Genomic DNA, 18,392 nt, shown 5'->3' with positions numbered 1-18,392 from the left:
TCCACTCACCCATCCATCTGCTCTTCCATCCACCCACCTGCCCACCCACCCACCCATCCAACCACCCATCCACCTGCGCTTCCATCAATCCACTTTTCCATCCATCCACCCATCCACTTGCCCTTTCATCAGGCCACTCTTCCATCCATCTGCCCTTCCATCCACGCACCCACCCACCTACCCACTCTTCCATCTATCCACCCACCCACCCATCCATCTGCCCGTCTGTCTGTCACCCACCCACCAACCTACCTACCCACTCTTCCATCTATCCACCCACCCATTCATCCACCCACCCACCTACCCACCCACCCATCCATCTGCCTGTCTGTCACCCACCCACCTGCCCTTCCATCCACTCATCCATTAACTCATCTACTTGCCCATCCAGCCACCCTTCCATCTACGCATCCACCCACCTACCACTATCCATCTACCAACCCACCCACCCATCCAGCAATCCACTCATCCACCATCTGCCCACCTATCCATCTACCCATCCACCTGCCCATCCAGACACCCTTCCCATCTACCCACCTATCACTATCCATCCACCAACCCACCATCCACCAATCCACTCATCTACCATCCACCGACCCATCCATCCACCCATCCACCAACCTATGCACCTGTCTGTCCACCCATCCACCCACTCTTTCATCCATTTATTCACCCATCCATCCATCTACCCCCCCAGCTATCCACCCATCCATTCATCTGTCCATCCAGCCATCCATTAATTCACCTATCCATCCACACGCCCTTTCATCCACCCATCCATCTACCCACTCATCTCCCCACCCATCCATCCATTCATCCATTCACCCCTCCATCCACCTACTCACCCATCCATTCACCCACCCATTTACCCATCCACCCACTGATTCACCCATCTACCCACCCATTCATCTGTCCATCCATCATTTGCCCATCCACCCACTCATTTACCCATCCCTCTACCTGTCCATTCACTTGACTGCTTGTCCACCTATCCAGCTGACAAGCATGACTGAGCTCCAGTCATATGCGAGGCATGGTGGTGAGCACCAGGACATTGCAGGAGATAGAATCCTGCCTGCCCAGCTTTATGGGGTTCCCCTTTCAGCTGTGGGGAGACAGGCTGGAAACAGATGATGTGGCAGATGGAGTGAGGAGCAGGGAAGACAAAAATGGCCCAATTGGGGATCAGGGAGGTGGGGTGGCTGATGAGTCGTAGACCGAGGCTCTCCCAGCGGGACCTGGCAGGCACTGCCCCCTCATCTACAGAGTGGGGTTCCCTCTCTTGCAAGGTAGCTGGAGGACTAGTGGGGTAAATCCACATTCTTGCCTGGGGCTGGCCTTGAAAAGCCTGTCTTGCTCTTCCTGCTGTTCAGCTCCATGTCCGTCCTCCCAGCTCAGGCAGAGCCTTGGCGAGGTGTCTCAGCCCTCTGAGCTTCAGTCTCCCCATGTGTGATGGTCACGATCAGAGGCCCACCTACCTGGGGCTGGGGAGAGACCAACCAGCACCCGTGTATTGGCTGAGGAAGGCCTCCTTTGGCCAAGCCTGGTGTCCCCCCTCTCTGTTTACTGTATAACTTTGGGTCAGTGGCTGAACTTGTCTGTGCCTCGATTTCCCCATCTGTAAGATGGGATGGTAGCAGTGCCCCTTCAGAGACTGCCTGCCAGAAGGTGGGCCAGGAGCCAAGATTGCACAGACTGGGTGCTCCCTCAGTCAGTGAAGGCTGTTCTGATGGGGACACCGCAGCATTGTCATCTGGACATGAGCCAGGATGGGAGGGGTGCTGTGGAGGCAGAGAGCTTGCCACTGGTCAGGGACATGGGGTCTGAACACCCCCTTGTCTTCGTGCTGTGAGGGCAGAGAGCTTGCAGCTGGTCAGAGAGGTGGGGTCTGAACACCCCCTCATCTTCTGGGCCTTTGTCTGGATGGTGGGGCTTCCTTCTTGTTGGCCTTGAGAAGTGGCTGGAGTTGGGCAAGTCCAGGATGAGGGGCGCTGTGCATAGCATCTTCCTGTCCATCAGCCGCAGTCAGAGCCCCACACATCCTGGACTCCCGGTGGCATTGGTCAGAGGCTGGGATTAGGGCAGGAGATCACAGCCTGGCCTTGAGGGCACTGGGCTTATGGTGACCCCTGAGGAGCAAGTGAGAGGTGGCCACATCCATCCATCATCCACCCACCCATGCCTCCAGCCCGCTTCCTCATCTAGAATGCCCCCATGCTCCTGAGACGACAGCTTGCAAAGCACTGCGCCTCTGACCCCCTGTCTTCAGGAAGGTTTAAGCAAGGCTCAGGGAACAGGAGGCCACGCAGCTTGCCCTGGCTTCATGGTGGGGTTTGCGGGGGACCTGCAGGATGGGGGTGGGCGGGCCTCAGCCTTCTGCTCCCAGCTCTGTGGGTTTCACCTCTCAACCTGCACAGCCTGAGAGGAGGGAGTGTCTCCTGCCACCTCACTGGGTCCTTGGGGTCGTTGGTGGTGGCCTTTCCAGTTGATCCTCGATTCCGAAACCTGCCTGCCTGCCCTCCCTGAACAGCTCACCACCCTCTCTGAGCCTTGGCGTCCCTGGCCGTCACTTGGGGGCTGTCTGGGGATGCCAGGTGGTACAGTGGCCTCCTGCTAGGCACTCCCAGATGCCCTGTCTCCTGTCATTCTGTCCCCACCCAGCAGGCACAGACAGGCTGAAGGCACAGACACCCAGCAAGGACAGACAGGCAGGGAATGGCTCCGAATCAGGAGGCTGGGAAGAAGGGGAAGGCCAGGGCTCCTTCGCAGGGGTCAGAGGGCATCCATGCAGGACGCTGTGAATTGGGCCAACAGGCGTAGCTCATGGCGAGCCCTGTCTGCCTCAGTGGCGCGGGGCTTTTGGAGGAGGCTTGAGGGTGGGTGGGTGGGGAGGCTGCGAGGTAAGGGTGGCTCTGACCCTGCCTGGCCTGCCCAGCACGCCTGCCCTCCCAGCACAGAGGGGGAGTGCAGGGTTCCTGTTGGAAATGATTCGTGAGGATATCGGAGAAAACCAGCATGTCCAGCAGGAGGGAGACACAGACAGCTGTACCCTGGCGGCCCCTGAGCTGCAGTCTCTGTCTCCCTGTCTCTGTGTCTCTGTCTCTGGGTCTCTGTCCCTCTGTCCCTGGGTCTCTGTCACACTGTCTCTGGGTCTCTGTCTCCCTGTCTCTGAGTCTCTGTGTCTCTGTCTCTGGGTATGTGTCTCCGTCTCTGGGTCTCTGTCTCCCTGTCCCTGCGTCTGTGTCTCTGGGTCTCTCTTTGTCTCTGTTGCTGTGTCTCTGTCTCCATCTCTGTGTCTCTGTCCCTCTGTTTCTGGGTCTCTGTCTCCCCATCTCTGTCCCTCTGTTCCAGTCTCTGGGTCTGTCAGTGGCTGAATGTCCTGGCCTGCTGGGACACTGCGGTGGGGCCCTGCACCCACTCCTGGGCTCTCCCGCTTGTCCAGCCAGAAGCCATTATCTTTCCTCCACTCCCACGGGAACCCAGGGAGGCAGAGAACAGCAGGTGCCTTGGAAGGAGCGGCGCCTTATCAGGAGGGATAACCCCAGGAAGTAGCCTTGGGCAGTCTGGGGGAGAAGCAGGGCGGGTCCAGCCTCAGGGGCCTCTGAACTGTCCCATGGGAAAGCTTGCTGACGTGAGCGTGGGGGCCGGAGTGTTTGAGGGCCAGCATGAGGTGCGGGAACCCAGCGACTCCGTCCTGTGGGCTGGGAGCAGTCCCCAGTGTGGTGAAACATTGTGGTCACCATGGCAACAGTGCTGGGGGAGCTGCCTTTGTGGGACGGGTGGGACCCTGCCTCTCTGTACCTTCTACCCTCGAGGCACGTGCCCAAGAGCCAGTGAGGACTGCAGCTGCTGGTGGCCAGGGGTGGGGGGAGGCCGGGGCACGCTGGGCCGAGGTGTTCTCATCTTTGAGAAGGATACTGAGCCTGTGACCTCCCCGGCTGCTGGGGATTTGTGAGGCTGCGTGTGAAGACCTGTGCCTGCTTGGTGAGGTCAGAGTGGGTGGGAAGGGTCATGAGAGAAGGTGTCAGTGTGGTTGGAGAGCAGGGTGGTGGCTGTGAGGCTGAGAGGTTGGTAGTGGGACTCCAGGCCCCCCACAGCTCTGGCACCCAAGCCCCACACCACCTCCCACACTGCCAGGTTGCTGTCACCCCACCCCTGCCACCATCTCTGCTTCCCCTCCTTTCACTGGCTCTCTGTTCCTCTCTCCCTATCTCTCTCTGTCTCTCGGGGTCTCTGTCTCCCTCTCTCTGGGTCTCTGTCTCCCTCTCTCTGGGTCTCTGTCTCCCTCTCTGGGTCTCTGTCTCCCTCTCTGGGTCTCTGTCTCCTTGTCTCTGGGTCCCTGTCCCCCTCTCTCTGGGTCTCTGTCTGTCTACCTTTCTCTGGGTCCCTGTTCCCCTCTGGGTCTCTGTGCCCTCTAAGTCTCTGTCCCTTTATCTCTGAATCTGTTTTTCTCTCTCTGGGTCTCTGTCCCCTTCTCTCCGGGTTCTGTTTTTCTTTCTCTGGGTCCCAGTTCCCCTCTGGATCTCTGTCCTCTCTCTCTAAGTCTCTGTCACTCTCTCTCCGAGCCTCTGTTTCCCTCTCGTGCTGGATCTCAGACAAAGCTCTCAGGATGGTCTTGGTCCAGTTGCCGGCCTGGGACTGGCTGGGAGAGAGGCTAGAGAGTGGGCAGTGGCTTCTCAGCAGGCCCTGATGTCCCCTGCTGTCCCCTGAAGTACAGACTCTTCCCCACCCATGCACCGGGACCCTGGGGCGGCATCGCATCGGCCGGGGTGGGAGCCAACCAGCTGTGCTGCGCTGCTGCGCTCCTTCGAGCCACATGGACAATAAAACCAAAATTGGCTTTGAAAGTGGAAGTGCTCTCCTCTTTGAGGGGAAGTGAGGGACTATGCGCGTCAGAACCGCCTGTCAGGGGCAATGCCGGCAGGCTCCATTCTGGCCCAAGCACTGGGCTCCGCGTGGGGGTGGGAAAGGATTTTACAAAACCCCAAAGAAATGTTTCCATGAAATTCTTTCTTGTTCTTGCCTTTTTTTTTTCTTTTCTGGACATTCCAATGAAAAGAACCGTTCTGGGGCTTTGGATCGCTCCTCGTGTATTGGGAAGCCGACCATGGAGATGAGGCCAGCCCGGGGCCAGAGGAGGGGCGCCTGCTCTGACAGGTGCGTGCCCCTCACTGTTGGCTCCCGAGGCAGCCCCCACCTCCCCCTGCTCCTAATCCTCCCACGAGGCTTCATCACTAGGGCGCCTGGCCGCAGCCCCTGCAACTCTGAGCTTCCTGTGACCTCCCCCACGTGGCCATCCTGCCTTGGGCTGGGTTCTCCCAGAGCAGACTCTCAGGCAAGGGTTCGAGGGCCCCACGAAGGACCAGTATGGGGAGGGAAGGAGCCTCCACAGAGTGTGTCAGTAGCAAGCAGGTGGTCCCAGGGCAACCCTTGGAGATCTCGGCAATCCCATAATAGGCGGTCCACCTGGGGGAGTTTACCCGACCCGGGCTCCGTGGACGTCAGCCTCAGCACACCCCTGCACCGGGACATCTGAGAGAAGCAGGGGTGGTGTCGCCAGGGCAGACCTGGGCGTGTCCTCGGATCCAGCACAGGCCTGGGCCTGGCTAGGGTGCCCGATGACATTGCTCAGGGGATCCAGCAGCAAGCGGGTGTCAGAATGGCCCCCAGCCTGGGCCAGGCCTGTAGCGGGGGCGTGTGGCCACTCAGAGTCCAGATTCGGGCAGAGGGTGCAGCCAGGGCGGGCAGCAATGGCCTCCTGAGACGGCCCTGGCTGGGGCTGCTGACGCATTGGCTCCGATGACTCACGTGCGGGTGACCGTGACTTGAGTGGCCGTCTGGAGACTCGGACCAGCTCAGGGCCACCGCCTTCCTGGGGGCCTGTGGCCCTGTCGTGCCGGCCGCCCCCTGTCTGGACCAGCCTGAGTAATGGGTCCTTCCCCTCCTCCCAGTGGCCGGCTGGAGAGGACCTTAGTCATCAGCCCTGGCCCCAGCCCTCCCTCCTCCTCCGCCTGCCCACCTCCGCCCAGGCTGCGTCTCACTTCTCCGTCCAGGCGGGGGGACTCCTGCCCCTACTGGCTTCCTCCCTCCCTGAGTTCCCCAGGAGGGGCTGCAGCGGGGTGGGTTTGGCTTCATAGGGGCGGCAGTGAGGATGACGTCAGGGGCCTCAGGGACAGTTGTCCCATCCCTAAGATGAGAGGAAGGAAACAGGCATGTGGAACGCGTCAGGCATCACCAGGGCACGAGGAGGCGGCCTGGGGAGGACAAGCTGCTTCCTCCCCTCTTTGGTCCAGTGTGGGCCCTGAGCCCTGTAACCAGCAGTGAATAGGCCTCACCCTGCTTTCTGGGTCTGGGGTGTCCTAACTTCCAGATGGGAGCATCCAAATTCTCCGAGTGTGTAGTCGTCACGTGCTGGTGGCAGCCTGGGTCCCAGGGCTCTGCGTTTGCTCATCTCATCCTCCAGTGGCCCCGGGGCTGGGGAGCTGGATGGTCATTTGCCCCTGCTTTGTAGCTGAGGCCTGGGTGGTTGAGTGACTGCTGAGTTCCTACTAACCAGAGCTGGCTTGGCCCAGACTGCTGGCCCCTGATGTCTGCTCTGAGATGCCCTGCCAGCCAGCTGAACTGATCTTGCCTTCTGGGTTCTGGGCACCCTCTCCGCTTGCTGTGGAACCCAGAGATCCCATGCTTGGAACACCGGCCCACCTCCCTGGTTTCCTGTTCCTCAGTCATCAGAACAGCATGGGGCAGGGCAGTGGCTCCTCTCCTCCCCAGAGGGAGGTTCTCTCTGTCCAGCTTCTCAATTCTCCAGGTATGTTCTGTGCACTCATGGGCAGATGCCTATGTGTGGCACTTTGAGCCCAAATAGCATCCCACTGTGTGCACTCTGCCTCTTCCTTCCTCCTGCAGCCCTGGATGCGACATCTTCCCAGGATGCGTCGGCCTCCTCACCCAGCTATAGGGCAGCCCTCTCTTGGAAGGTGCTGTGATTCTGTGTATCTCCTTTAAGGGTGGTTAGCTTATTTCTTGTCTGTGTCCCCTAGAGACTGTATTTGGGTAAGTTTCAGAAATAGAGTTGTTGGGTAAAGGACATGAACCTTTAGAATATTGCTGGGTCTACCCAGCTGACTTCCCGGGGGTCACCTTGCTTCATAAACCCCCAAAGAGGCCGGGCGTGGTGGCTCAAGCCTGTAATCCCAGCACTTTGGGAGGCCGAGATGGGCGGATCACGAGGTCAGATGATCGAGACCATCCTGGTTAACACGTTGAAACCCCGTCTCTACTAAAAAAAAATACAAAAAACTAGCCGGGCGAGGTGGTGGGCACCTGTAGTCCCAGCTACTTGGGAGGCTGAGGCAGGAGAATGGCGTAAACCTGGGAGGCGGAGCTTGCAGTGAGCTGAGATCCGGCCACTGCACTCCAGCCTGGGCGACAGAGCCAGATTCCGTCTCAAAAATAAAATAAAATAAAATAAAATAAATAAATAAATAAATGAACCCCCGACGAGTGTGCTTCCCTGACTGCAAGCGAGGTTGACTCTTACATCCTTCCAGCCAGCTCTGCTTGCTTTCCTGGGAACCATCAGCCCACATTCTTTGTGCATCTTTCTTTTTTTTTTTTTTGAGACGAAGTCTCGCTCTCTCGCCCAGGCTGGAGTACAGTGGCCGGATCTCAGCTCATTGCAAGCTCCGCCTCCTGGGTTCCTGCCATTCTCCTGCCTCAGCCTCCCAAGTAGCTGGGACTACAGGCGCCCGCCACCTCGCCTGGCTAGTTTTTTGTATTTTTTAGTAGAGACGGGGTTTCACCCTGTTAGCCAGGATGATCTCGATCTTCTGACCTCGTGATCTGCCTGTCTCGGCCTCCCAAAGTGCTGGGATTACAGGCTTGAGCCACCGCGCCCGGCCTCTTTGTGCATCTTTCGATCTCACTCTGTCACCCAGGCTGGAGTGCAGTGGCACAAACATGGCTCACTGCAGCCTCCACCTCCTGAGCTCAAGTGATCCTCCCACCTCAGCCTCCCAAGTAGCTGGGACCACAGGCTCATGCCAGCATGCCTGGCTAATTTGTATTGATTTCTTGATGCTCTTTATATATGGAGAAGCATGGTAAATATGCTGCTAAGAACTGAGTGGCCCCATGATGAACTTGCCCCAGTGCGACGCATTTCCTCTGATGAAAATGTACACATGCGGCCGGGCGCGGTGGCTCAAGCCTGTAATCCCAGCACTTTGGGAGGCCGAGACGGGCGAATCACGAGGTCAGGAGATCGAGACCATCCTGGCTAACATGGTGAAACCCGTCTCTACTAAAAAATACAAAAATCTAGCCGGGCGAGGTGGCGGGCGCCTGTAGTCCCAGCTACTCGGGAGGCTGAGGCAGGAGAATGGCGTAAACCCGGGAGGCGGAGCTTGCAGTGAGCTGAGATCCGGCCACTGCACTCCAGCCCGCGCGACAGAGCGAGACTCCGTCTCAAAAAAAAAAAAAAAAAAAAAAAACTTGAAAATGTACACATGCACACCTGCCTCCACGGGCTTTAGAGGAGGCACAAGAAGTCCTCCCATCCCTCCCCCAAAATCTCCTGGAACTTTTAAGGAAAAACCAGAACAAAAGCAAAATGGCAAAGGCTGGCAAGGCCCATGCATACTTCTGGGAGACAAAAGTGTCCACAGAAAGACCGCAGGAGTCACCTGGAGCCCAATGGCACAACCCTTGCCACAGCTGCAACAGGAAGTTGATTCTGGGTGATCTGACCCCTTTTGGTTCCCGTTGCCCGGACCAGATGCCCATGAGGACGGAGCCTACTTTGTCTCATTCACGCTGCATCCCTGCGCGCATGGGCAGGGAAGAGGAGTTGGCAAAGCCAGTGAGGCAAGCTGGGGACAAGGAGAGACGTGGTCACCTTGAGGGTCCTCAGAGGCACATGCAGGATGCGACTTTGGCCCCAGGCAGCCTGGACACCTGTCGCAGGGTGTCGGTGAGAGGGCGTGGCATTCATGGGAAGCAACAAGATCCTGCCCCTGGAGATGTCCAGGCAGGTGCTGAACCCCTGTTGGGGGGGGCTGGACAGGGGAGGGCAGCCCATGAGCCTGCGACATGCTCCTCACAAGCCTCGAAACTGTGGATCTGTCATGGGTCTAGGGAAAAAAGAGCCGAGGCTTGGCTCACCGCAGCAGCCTGGTCAAGTGCGATTGGGGCAGATGTGTGGGGAGGGGAGGAAGGGAGGAGTTAAGGTGAGTGTCCCCTCCACTTGGCAGGGGAAAGGCCACGGGGACAAGCCAGAGTCTCAGGATACATCTGGACCCCTTTCCTTCCCTGCCCTCCTCAGCTTTCAGAAGGCTGCACCCCCCCCCCCTCCGCGGCGAACACCGCAGCTTTCCTGGCCAGCCCAGATCCATGGCATTGGGCTCTGAGTAGCACATGTCCTGCCTCCCCAGGGACTCAAAGGCTTTCCACTGAGCACAGGCCCCACAGTGGATCCTCTGTGCTGTGTCCCCACCCTCTAGGACATGGAGCGCCTTGCAGGCAGGGATAGGGCTTGGGCAACTTCTCTGCCTGCGGTGCCTTGCAGGCCTGTGGTCAGTGCCTGGCCCTTCAGCCCCTCTCCCCAGCAATTTGTCTTGGTCACCCACCCTTTCCCAAGGGTCTCTGGAAGGGTGGCCTGAGGGGGAGGTCAGAGCCCTCTGGTGGCAGCTGCTATGTTGACTGAATGCCCACTGCGCACCCTGTGTTTGACGTTGGCTTTTTCTTTTTTTTTGATACAGAGTCTCGCTCTGTCGCTCAGGCTGGAGTGCAGTGGCCGGATCTCAGCTCACTGCAAGCTCCGCCTCCCGGGTTTACGCCATTCTCCTGCCTCAGCCTCCCGAGTAGCTGGGACTACAGGCGCCCGCCACCTCGCCCGGCTAGTTTTTTGTATTTTTTAGTAGAGACGGGGTTTCACCGTGTTAGCCAGGATGGTCTCGATCTCCTGACCTCATGATCCGCCCGTCTCGGCCTCCCAAAGTGCTGGGATTACAGGCTTGAGCCACCGCGCCTGGCCGACATTGGCTCTTTAATGCCCACTGTGGTTTTGGGGCTGGCTGGCAGTGGGGCCAAGGAGCCTTCCGTCTCCTCCCGCTTTCTTGGAAAGATCAGTGCCCGCATTCCTGGCCCTCGCTTACGGGCAGGCGTGGGCCCCAGGAATGGGAGAGCAAATTCCAGAGGGCAGAGGCCACGAGGACACAGCAGGGTGCCTCAGCCTAGTGGGGGTGAGGGTCTTGGAGGGAACTGACCCTGGAGGTGGCACCAGCGTCCACCCCCTGTTGTGTTCTGAGGAAGAAGTGGTGCGTTAATGGCTCCTAAGCTATTCATTCATTGATCCGTTCAACAGTTTTCCCAAATGAAATTGCAAAGGGTTGGTGGGGCTGGAGAAGAGGGGACAAGGGGGCAGTAGGGGCAGTGGGGGCTGGACCACAGAGGGCTCGTATACTCTCAGTTGCGAGGGGCTGTAGTGGGGCTTGCAGAGGACTCAAGAAGGCTCCCATGTGTCCTTTGGTTTTTTTATTGAAGTGAAATTCACATGGCATAAAACTGTCTTAAAGTGGACAATTCAGTGGCATTTAGTAGATTCACAGTGCTGTGCAAACACTACCTCTGTCTAGTTCCAGAACATTCTCATCCCTCCAAAAGGAGACCCCACCCCATCAGCAGTCACTCGCCCCTCCCCTCCCCTAGCCCTTGGTGGCACCATCTGCTTCCTGTCTCTGCCGATTTGCCTGTTCTGGACATTTTGCGTCGGCGGAGTCATATGCAGTGCGGCCTTTTGTGTCTGGCTTCTTGCACTGAGTGTTGTGTTCAAGGTCGTAGTGTATGTGTGAACCTCTGGGCTGTGTCCCCACCTCTGCTCTCCCCACAGCACAGCGGACAAGAACGGGGCCCTCAAGTGCACCTTCTCGGCACCCAGCCACAGCACCAGCCTCCTGCAGGGCCTGGCCACCCTCCGCGCCCAGGGTCAGCTCCTCGATGTTGTGCTGACCATCAACAGAGAGGCCTTTCCTGCACACAAGGTTGTCCTGGCCGCCTGCAGCGACTACTTCAGGTAAGCGCTGGCCCCGGACAGCTGGAAGGGGTAGCTGCCTGTGGGGACGGGGACAGGGCAGATGGCACCCACTTTCTCTTTTTTTTTTTTTTTCGAGACATAGTCTCGCTCTGTCGCCCAGGGTGGAGTGCAGTGGTGCAATCTCGGCTCACTGCAAGCTCCACCTCCTGGGTTCACGCCATTCTCCTGCCTCAGCCTCCCGAGTAGCTGGGACTACAGGCGCCTGCCACCACGGCCGGCTAATTTTTTTGTGTTTTTAGTAAAGATGGGGTTTCACCATGTTCGCCAGGATGGTCTCAATCTCCTGACCTCATGATCCGCCTGCCTCTGCCTCCCAAAGTGCTGGAATTGTAGGCGTGAGTCACTGTGCCTGGCCCAATGTGTCTCTGCTTGATGCCTGCTGTATGCCAGGCACTATTCTAGGCCTTGGGATCCAGCAGGGATGAGTGAAATGGGCACAAGCCCCTACCATCAGGGCATCTCCTCAGGACACCTGGAGCAGGACAGCTGAGGGACTGGAGGGGCATCAAGGGCTGCAGGGACCCTGTGTCTGCCAACACCGTATCCCAGGCTCTGTCTGAGGCCCGAATGAGTTCTCCTGCCTGTCGTCCTGAGCTGTGGACACTTCCCCCATGTGACAGAAGGGGCCATGGCAGGCACGTGGGTTTGTCTGTCCCTGTGCCATGGCCAGGCCAGAAGTGAGAGCACCACAGAACAGGGCTGTGGAGTAGGGGGTGCATCTTCCTCACCAGCTGGGGGCTGTTGCAGGGCTGGGTGATCTCCCTCCCTGGGTGACCAGCAGGTGAGCCTCCTTCCTGCCAGGCAGTGACCCTGCCAGAGAGAGCTGGGCCACCCTGGGGCGGTTCCCAGGCCCTAGCCCAGGTGTGCCACTAAGTCGCACGTTCCCCGAGGCCTGGGCTGCCTGCCCCATGGGCTCAATGAGGCTGTTGTGGGGGCTGCAGCAGCTGAGCCAACTGGGGCGCCGCTTCTATTTTTATTCTGGATTTGGGGACGGGTGGGCCAGCCCAGCCAGCCATGCCCTTTAAAGGCTCCCCTGTGCTGGCACTACAGCCAGCGAGACCTTAAAAGGCAAAGCTCCCTCCTGTCGCCCGCGACCGCCTCTGCCTTCATCATATCATGCCCAAGGGCCAGCGGGGACCCATGGGGACAAGTGGGGCAGGGTCTGGATTGCTGGCAGTGTAGTTACTGCTCCTGGACCTCTCAGAGATGCTGAAGAGCAGCTCGTTGGGCAGATGTTAGTGGGCAGCCCAGAGACAGCGCCCTGGTAGCTGTCTTTGCCCCTGTAGCCCTGAACCTGGCTCATGTGAGGCGCAAGACTAGGGGACAGTCCTCTGTGGGTCAAAATGCACAAGGGATGTTCCATCCTCCTCAGACAGCCATCGGGAGGTGCACCGACCAGAATGAGAGTTGCTATGCCATGCCAGTGCACCTCCTGGAAGGAACCACCTGTTCCCCTGGAGCTGGGGTGTTCTTCCCTCTTCTGCTGGGGAACACCCTAAATGCTGTAAGGGAACTGTGACCTAGAACCCTGTGCCTCCCCACTGCCCTCCCTCACGGGGGCCTGTGTCACCTCCCCCTCTCATGTTCTGCCTTGCAGAGCAGAGCAGTACAAAGGCGGAGCGGGGGTCTCATGGAGGCTGGAGACACAGCTGTTGGGTGGGAGGCACTTCCCCGACCACCTGAGCCTGTCTCTGGAGACAGCAGTCACCCCAGCACAGCCTCCTGGTGGGGCATCCATTCCTGGGGACCCTCATTACCTTCCCCTCTTCACATGATGGTTGTTGAGACTCGGGCTGGGCATGTCAGAGCTGCCTGCTTAGGTCAGTGAGCAGGTGAGGGCTGAACTGTGGTGCACGGCACCTCCAGAGCACTGGCCTTGCAGCTCCTGAGCTCAGGTGTCAGGTGGGGCTGCATCTGTCCCCAGAGCCACAGGGTGTGTTCTCATCCTGCACTGCCATACCTGGCCCCTCCAACTGCCCCCCTGCTAGGCACATTGTGGGTGAGGCTGACCCGGGCCACCACTCCTGTAGCTCCAACAGAGTCACGAACTAGTCATGAAGGGGCAGGGGCAGGGCTCCCTGCAGAGGGGCCAAGCAGGGAGTTGCTGTTTATAGGAAGATGCATGGCTTGGGTGGGATTCAAGACCTTTTTTTTTTTTTTTTTCATGTTTTGTTTGTTTGAGACAGAGTTTCGCTCTTGTTGCCCAGGCTGGACTGCAGAGGCATGATCTTGGCTCACTGCAACCTCCGCCTTCTGGGTTCACGCAATTCTCCTGCCTCAGCCTCCCGAGTAGCTGGGTTTACAGGTGCCCACCACCATGCCCGGCTAATTTTTTGTATTTTTAGTAGAAACGGGGTTTCACCCTGTTGGCCAAGCTGGTCTTGAACATCAGGTGATCCACCCACCTCGGCCTCCCAAAGTGCTAGGATTACAGGAGTGAGCCACTGCGCCCAGCCTTTGCATGTTTTTTGTTTGTTTTGAGACTGACTCTTGCTCTGTCTCCCAGCCTGGAGTACAGTGCCCTGATCTCAGCTCACTGCAAGCTCCGCCTCCTGGGTTCACAGCATTCTCCTGCCTCAGCCTCTGGAGTAGCTGGGACTACAGGTGCCTGCCACCACGCCCGGCTTATTTTTTGTATTTTTAGTAGAGACGGGGTTTCACCTTGTTAGCCAGGATGATCTCGATCTCGTGATTTGCCTGCCTCGGCCTCCCAAAGTGCTGGGATTACAGGCCTGAGCCACCACGCCTGGCCCCTTTGCATGTTTTTAATGAGCAGTCCGCCTACTTTCCTCTTGCTGGCTGTGCCCTGCATTCTGTGTCCCGGGGCCACTGTTCCCCAGGCCAGATCATTCCTGGCTGGCCATAACACACGTCAGCCACTGTGAGCCACACACTGTGTTTCTGCCCTCCAGGGCCATGTTCACCGGAGGCATGCGGGAGGCAAGCCAGGATGTCATCGAGCTGAAGGGCGTGTCAGCCCGTGGCCTGCGGCACATCATCGACTTTGCCTACAGCGCCGAGGTGACCCTGGACCTGGACTGTGTGCAGGACGTGCTGGGCGCGGCTGTGTTCTTACAGATGCTGCCCTTGGTGGAGCTGTGCGAGGAGTTCCTGAAGGCGGCCATGAGCGTGGAGACCTGCCTCAACATTGGCCAGATGGCCACCACCTTCAGTCTGGCCTCGCTGCGGGAGTCAGTGGATGCCTTCACCTTCCGGCACTTCCTGCAGATCGCCGAGGAGGAGGACTTCCTGCGCCTGCCGCTGGAGCGCCTGGTCTTCTTCCTGCAGAGCAACCGGCTGCAGAGCTGCGCAGAGATCGATCTGTTTCGCGCGGCAGTCCGCTGGCTGCAGCATGACCCGGCCCGTCGGCCGCGCGCCAGCCATGTGCTCTGCCACATCCGCTTCCCACTCATGCAGTCGTCTGAGCTGGTGGACAGCGTGCAGACGCTGGACATCATGGTGGAGGACGTGCTGTGCCGCCAGTACCTGCTGGAGGCCTTCAACTACCAGGTGCTGCCCTTCCGGCAGCACGAGATGCAGTCTCCACGCACCGCCGTGCGCTCGGATGTGCCCTCGCTGGTCACCTTCGGCGGCACACCCTACACCGACAGCGACCGCTCCGTCAGCAGCAAGGTCTACCAGCTGCCTGAGCCAGGCGCCCGCCACTTCCGTGAGCTCACGGAGATGGAGGTAGGCTGCAGCCACACGTGTGTGGCTGTGCTGGACAATTTCGTGTACGTGGCCGGGGGCCAGCACCTGCAGTACCGCAGCGGCGAGGGCGCAGTGGACGCCTGCTACCGCTACGACCCCCACCTGAACCGCTGGCTGCGCCTGCAGGCCATGCAGGAGAGCCGCATCCAGTTCCAGCTGAACGTGCTGTGCGGCATGGTGTATGCCACGGGAGGCCGCAACCGGGCCGGCAGCCTGGCCTCTGTGGAGCGGTACTGCCCCCGGCGCAACGAGTGGGGCTACGCCTGCTCCCTGAAGCGCCGTACCTGGGGTCACGCTGGGGCTGCCTCAGGGGGCCGCCTCTACATCTCGGGTGGCTACGGGATCTCGGTGGAGGACAAGAAGGCCCTGCACTGCTACGACCCCGTGGCTGACCAGTGGGAGTTCAAGGCGCCCATGAGCGAGCCCCGCGTGCTGCACGCCATGGTGGGCGCCGGCGGCCGCATCTATGCCCTTGGAGGCCGCATGGACCACGTGGACCGCTGCTTCGACGTGCTGGCTGTGGAGTACTATGTGCCGGAGACGGACCAGTGGACCAGCGTCAGCCCCATGCGGGCTGGCCAGTCAGAGGCCGGCTGCTGCCTGCTGGAGAGGAAGATCTACATCGTAGGGGGCTACAACTGGCGGCTCAACAACGTCACGGGCATCGTACAGGTGTACAACACGGACACCGACGAGTGGGAGCGGGACCTGCACTTCCCGGAGTCCTTCGCGGGCATAGCCTGTGCCCCTGTCCTGCTGCCCCGGGCCGGGACCAGGAGGTAGCCCCCAAGACCCCTGGGACCCTGGCCTGACCGCATGTTGTCTCCAAGTGGGGCTTGGCCAGTGCACGTCTGCCTGAGAACCCCAGTGCCCCCTCCTTCGCCCGGGCTGCCCTTGAGGGGCCTGCTGCGTTGATAGGCCCCCCTCCCAGGGGTCCCTCCCTCCTTCCCAAAGCAGATCCTGGCTCTAAGTCCATTCGAGGGAGCCTGCCCGCCAAGCGTCAGACGTGGTGGCAGCAAATTTGTCCCCGGGGTGGTTTCCTTGCCTGCCCCCCACCCCCGAGTGCCCGCGGGCTGGCGGGTGGAATCTCAGGTCTCCAGGGGGTCCCTGTGCAGCTCCATCTCACTTCTCTGCCGCCTCCCAGCCCCGCAATTTCAGGCATTCAGATGTGAGCTCATCAACATTGAACCCAAAGTCAGTGGTATATGACTCACCCTCCTTCCAAGTCTCCTGCGCGCGTGTTTTTAAAATAAACTCACCAGAAACCTCCATAACACACGGACCTCCAGGAGCAGTGAGAGGCAGCTTGGAAGCCCCTGGTTTGGAGTGGGTAGAGGACGAGGGCACGTGTCTGCCTCCTCTGGGGTACCCTCCTTCCCCCATTCCAAGCTGCTGAGGGGAGGCCCTGGTCATGCCTCAGTTTCTGTCTTCATCTGCTTTCCGGAGGAAAAACCATATCAACTCCTAGAAACGGTCTTTACAGGCCTTGGACCTTCCATTTGGCACTAGGCATCTTGTGGGGCCTTAACTGGTTGAGACATCCTGGCCCTCTACATTTGCCGTGTTGGCTGGGCGGTCCCCTTCCCACAACTGGAGGGGGACGCTAACTTCAGAATCCCACAGTGTTGCTTCCCGCAGGTCTGGTGGGGTGTCTTTATTCTCCTCCCTCCTTTCCATCCCTCCACGCCCCACCACTCCCCAACCTGCCCTGTTTTTGGGTCAGCATTGCTACCGAGCCGGCAGTCAGGCCTTTCCCTTCAAGGGCTCTGTGGCATCTCTGGCCACGTTTGTTTCAATGTGTGAACCTCTCAACCTTTTATTTTTGATTGGTTTTACTTTTACTTTTTTTTTTTTTTTTTTAAAGAAGCCAGCACTGCTGTCTCATAGATGGGATTTGTACTCTCGGGGCAACTTGAAGTGTCTCTCTTGCTGCTAACAGACGATTGATGTCTTGTCTCTGTGACCCACTCACCGTGTAGAGAATTAACCTCCTATCTTAGCAGACGTCGTCTCCTAATATTTCCCTTTATTTAATAAAAATGTTATGGTGAAGAGATGGAGCCGGCCCAGCACTGAGCTTGTGCGGCTTGGGTTTGATTGGTCACAGATTCCTCGTGTGTCCTCCGCGTGTCTGGCTGGGGGCTCCTCTCCCCCGTCTCAGCCTTTTCCAGCCTTGCAGAGGAGTTGGCAGGGGGCTGGGCTTTGGCTCAGGGGTGCAGAGGCAGCAGGAAGTGTGACCAGGACTTTCACCCTGGCGTTTTTTGTTGTTTTTTTTTGTTTTTGTTTTTCTTTTTGAGATGGAGCCTCGCTCTGTCACCCAGGCTGGAGTGCAGTGGCACAATCTCGGCTCACTGCAACCTCCACCTCCTGGGTTCAAGCGATTCACCTGCCTCAGCCTCCCAAGTAGCCAGGATTACAGACGCACACCACCACACGCGGCTAATTTTTGTATTTTTAGTGGAGACGGGGTTTCACCATGTTGGCCTGGCTGGCCTTGAACTCCTGACCTCAGGTGATCCGCCTGTCTCTGCCTCCTAAAGTGCTGGGATTACAGGCGTGAGCCACCATACCCAGCCCACCTTGGCACTTTGGAAGAGCCTTCAGCCCCCTACTCTCATCGTGGCCGGCCAAACTATGAACCGGGCTGCCCAGAGCAGGCCACTTACCAGTTGCAGGTTAGCAGAGAAAGCCTGATGTTCCCGGACGGCCTTCCTAGAGGGGAGGCCCTGGGATATCACACATGCTTGGATGTGCCTAAGTCGCTGCGCCCGCATGCCTGGTGCTCCTGTGTGGCAGCCATCGGGGCTGGGGTAACACTAGAGGCTGAGGGGGTGGGCAGTGCTAAAATAAGAACATGGTTGGGAACCTAAAAGAAGCCCACACTGTCAGGGGCATCAAAACGAAAGGCGAGTTCCTCAGGACTTACCAGAACATTCCAGCCCCACCCCCGACCTGAGCTCCCTCAAAGAGAACCCTTCCCCACTGGAGGCATGGCCCCTTCAGGGGGCAGTGAGAAGCTTTGCCAGCTACAAGTCCCCCAGATCAGCTCACACCTCAGAACATCTTGTCCCCAACGAGCTGGCAGGGGCGCCGGCCCAGGGCGGGGGTGCTGCTGTATCTAACCGGATCGATTGTGCATAACCGTCTAGGCCGGTTCGTGGAATGTTCTTGGGGCCCCCTGCCCCTCCCTCAGCCTCCCCCCGCATCCCCCCAAGAAAGGAAAATTATTTTTCGTATTGTAAACTTTAAACACGAAAAAGCTGTTTTTAATTTAGCAGAAACTGGCTTGAATCTTCACTTTGTGAACGTTTGTGTCCTTCAGAGAAAGGCAGAATACGCCTGCGCACACTCACACATACGCACACACCTGCACACGCATGCCGCAGCACACACATTCACATGGTCGTGCTCGTGCACGCCTGCACATGCATGCTCGCCCATACACACTGCAACGTGTTCGCATGCTCACCCGCACACGGTGAAACGCACACACACACATGTGCACACACACACATATCTGTGCATGCACCCCTGGAGCAGCGTAGCCCACTCTGCCTGGCGGCCCAAAGGGGTCTGGAACCCAGCACCG

General features: G+C 58.7%; 1 protein-coding gene across 3 annotated transcripts in view; it reads left to right on the top strand.

Moving 5' to 3' along the window:
- The window catches only part of KLHL26 (kelch like family member 26), a 38,674-nt gene extending 21,763 nt beyond the window's left edge, over window positions 1–16,911 (top strand). The window contains exons 1-4 of one of the 3 annotated variants that reach the window (XM_023229776.1): window positions 3,889–3,989; window positions 5,060–5,157; window positions 10,889–11,071; window positions 14,005–16,911. In XM_023229776.1, the coding sequence (XP_023085544.1) occupies window positions 5,108–5,157; window positions 10,889–11,071; window positions 14,005–15,586 (1,815 nt within the window). In that variant the 5' untranslated portion in view covers window positions 3,889–3,989; window positions 5,060–5,107 and the 3' untranslated portion in view covers window positions 15,587–16,911. Of the gene's footprint in view, window positions 1–3,888; window positions 3,990–5,059; window positions 5,158–10,888; window positions 11,072–14,004 lie in introns of those variants that run through there. The other 2 variants (XM_023229775.2, XM_023229774.1) reach the window with 2 other exon arrangements.
- Window positions 16,912–18,392: the final 1,481 nt, after the last annotated feature.

The sequence above is a fragment of the Piliocolobus tephrosceles genome, chromosome 21 (genome assembly GCF_002776525.5).
Source record: "Piliocolobus tephrosceles isolate RC106 chromosome 21, ASM277652v3, whole genome shotgun sequence".
Taxonomy (NCBI): domain Eukaryota; kingdom Metazoa; phylum Chordata; class Mammalia; order Primates; family Cercopithecidae; genus Piliocolobus; species Piliocolobus tephrosceles.
The sequence above is the reverse complement of the archived record's forward strand: the minus strand, read 5'-3'. Positions and strand labels throughout refer to the sequence as shown.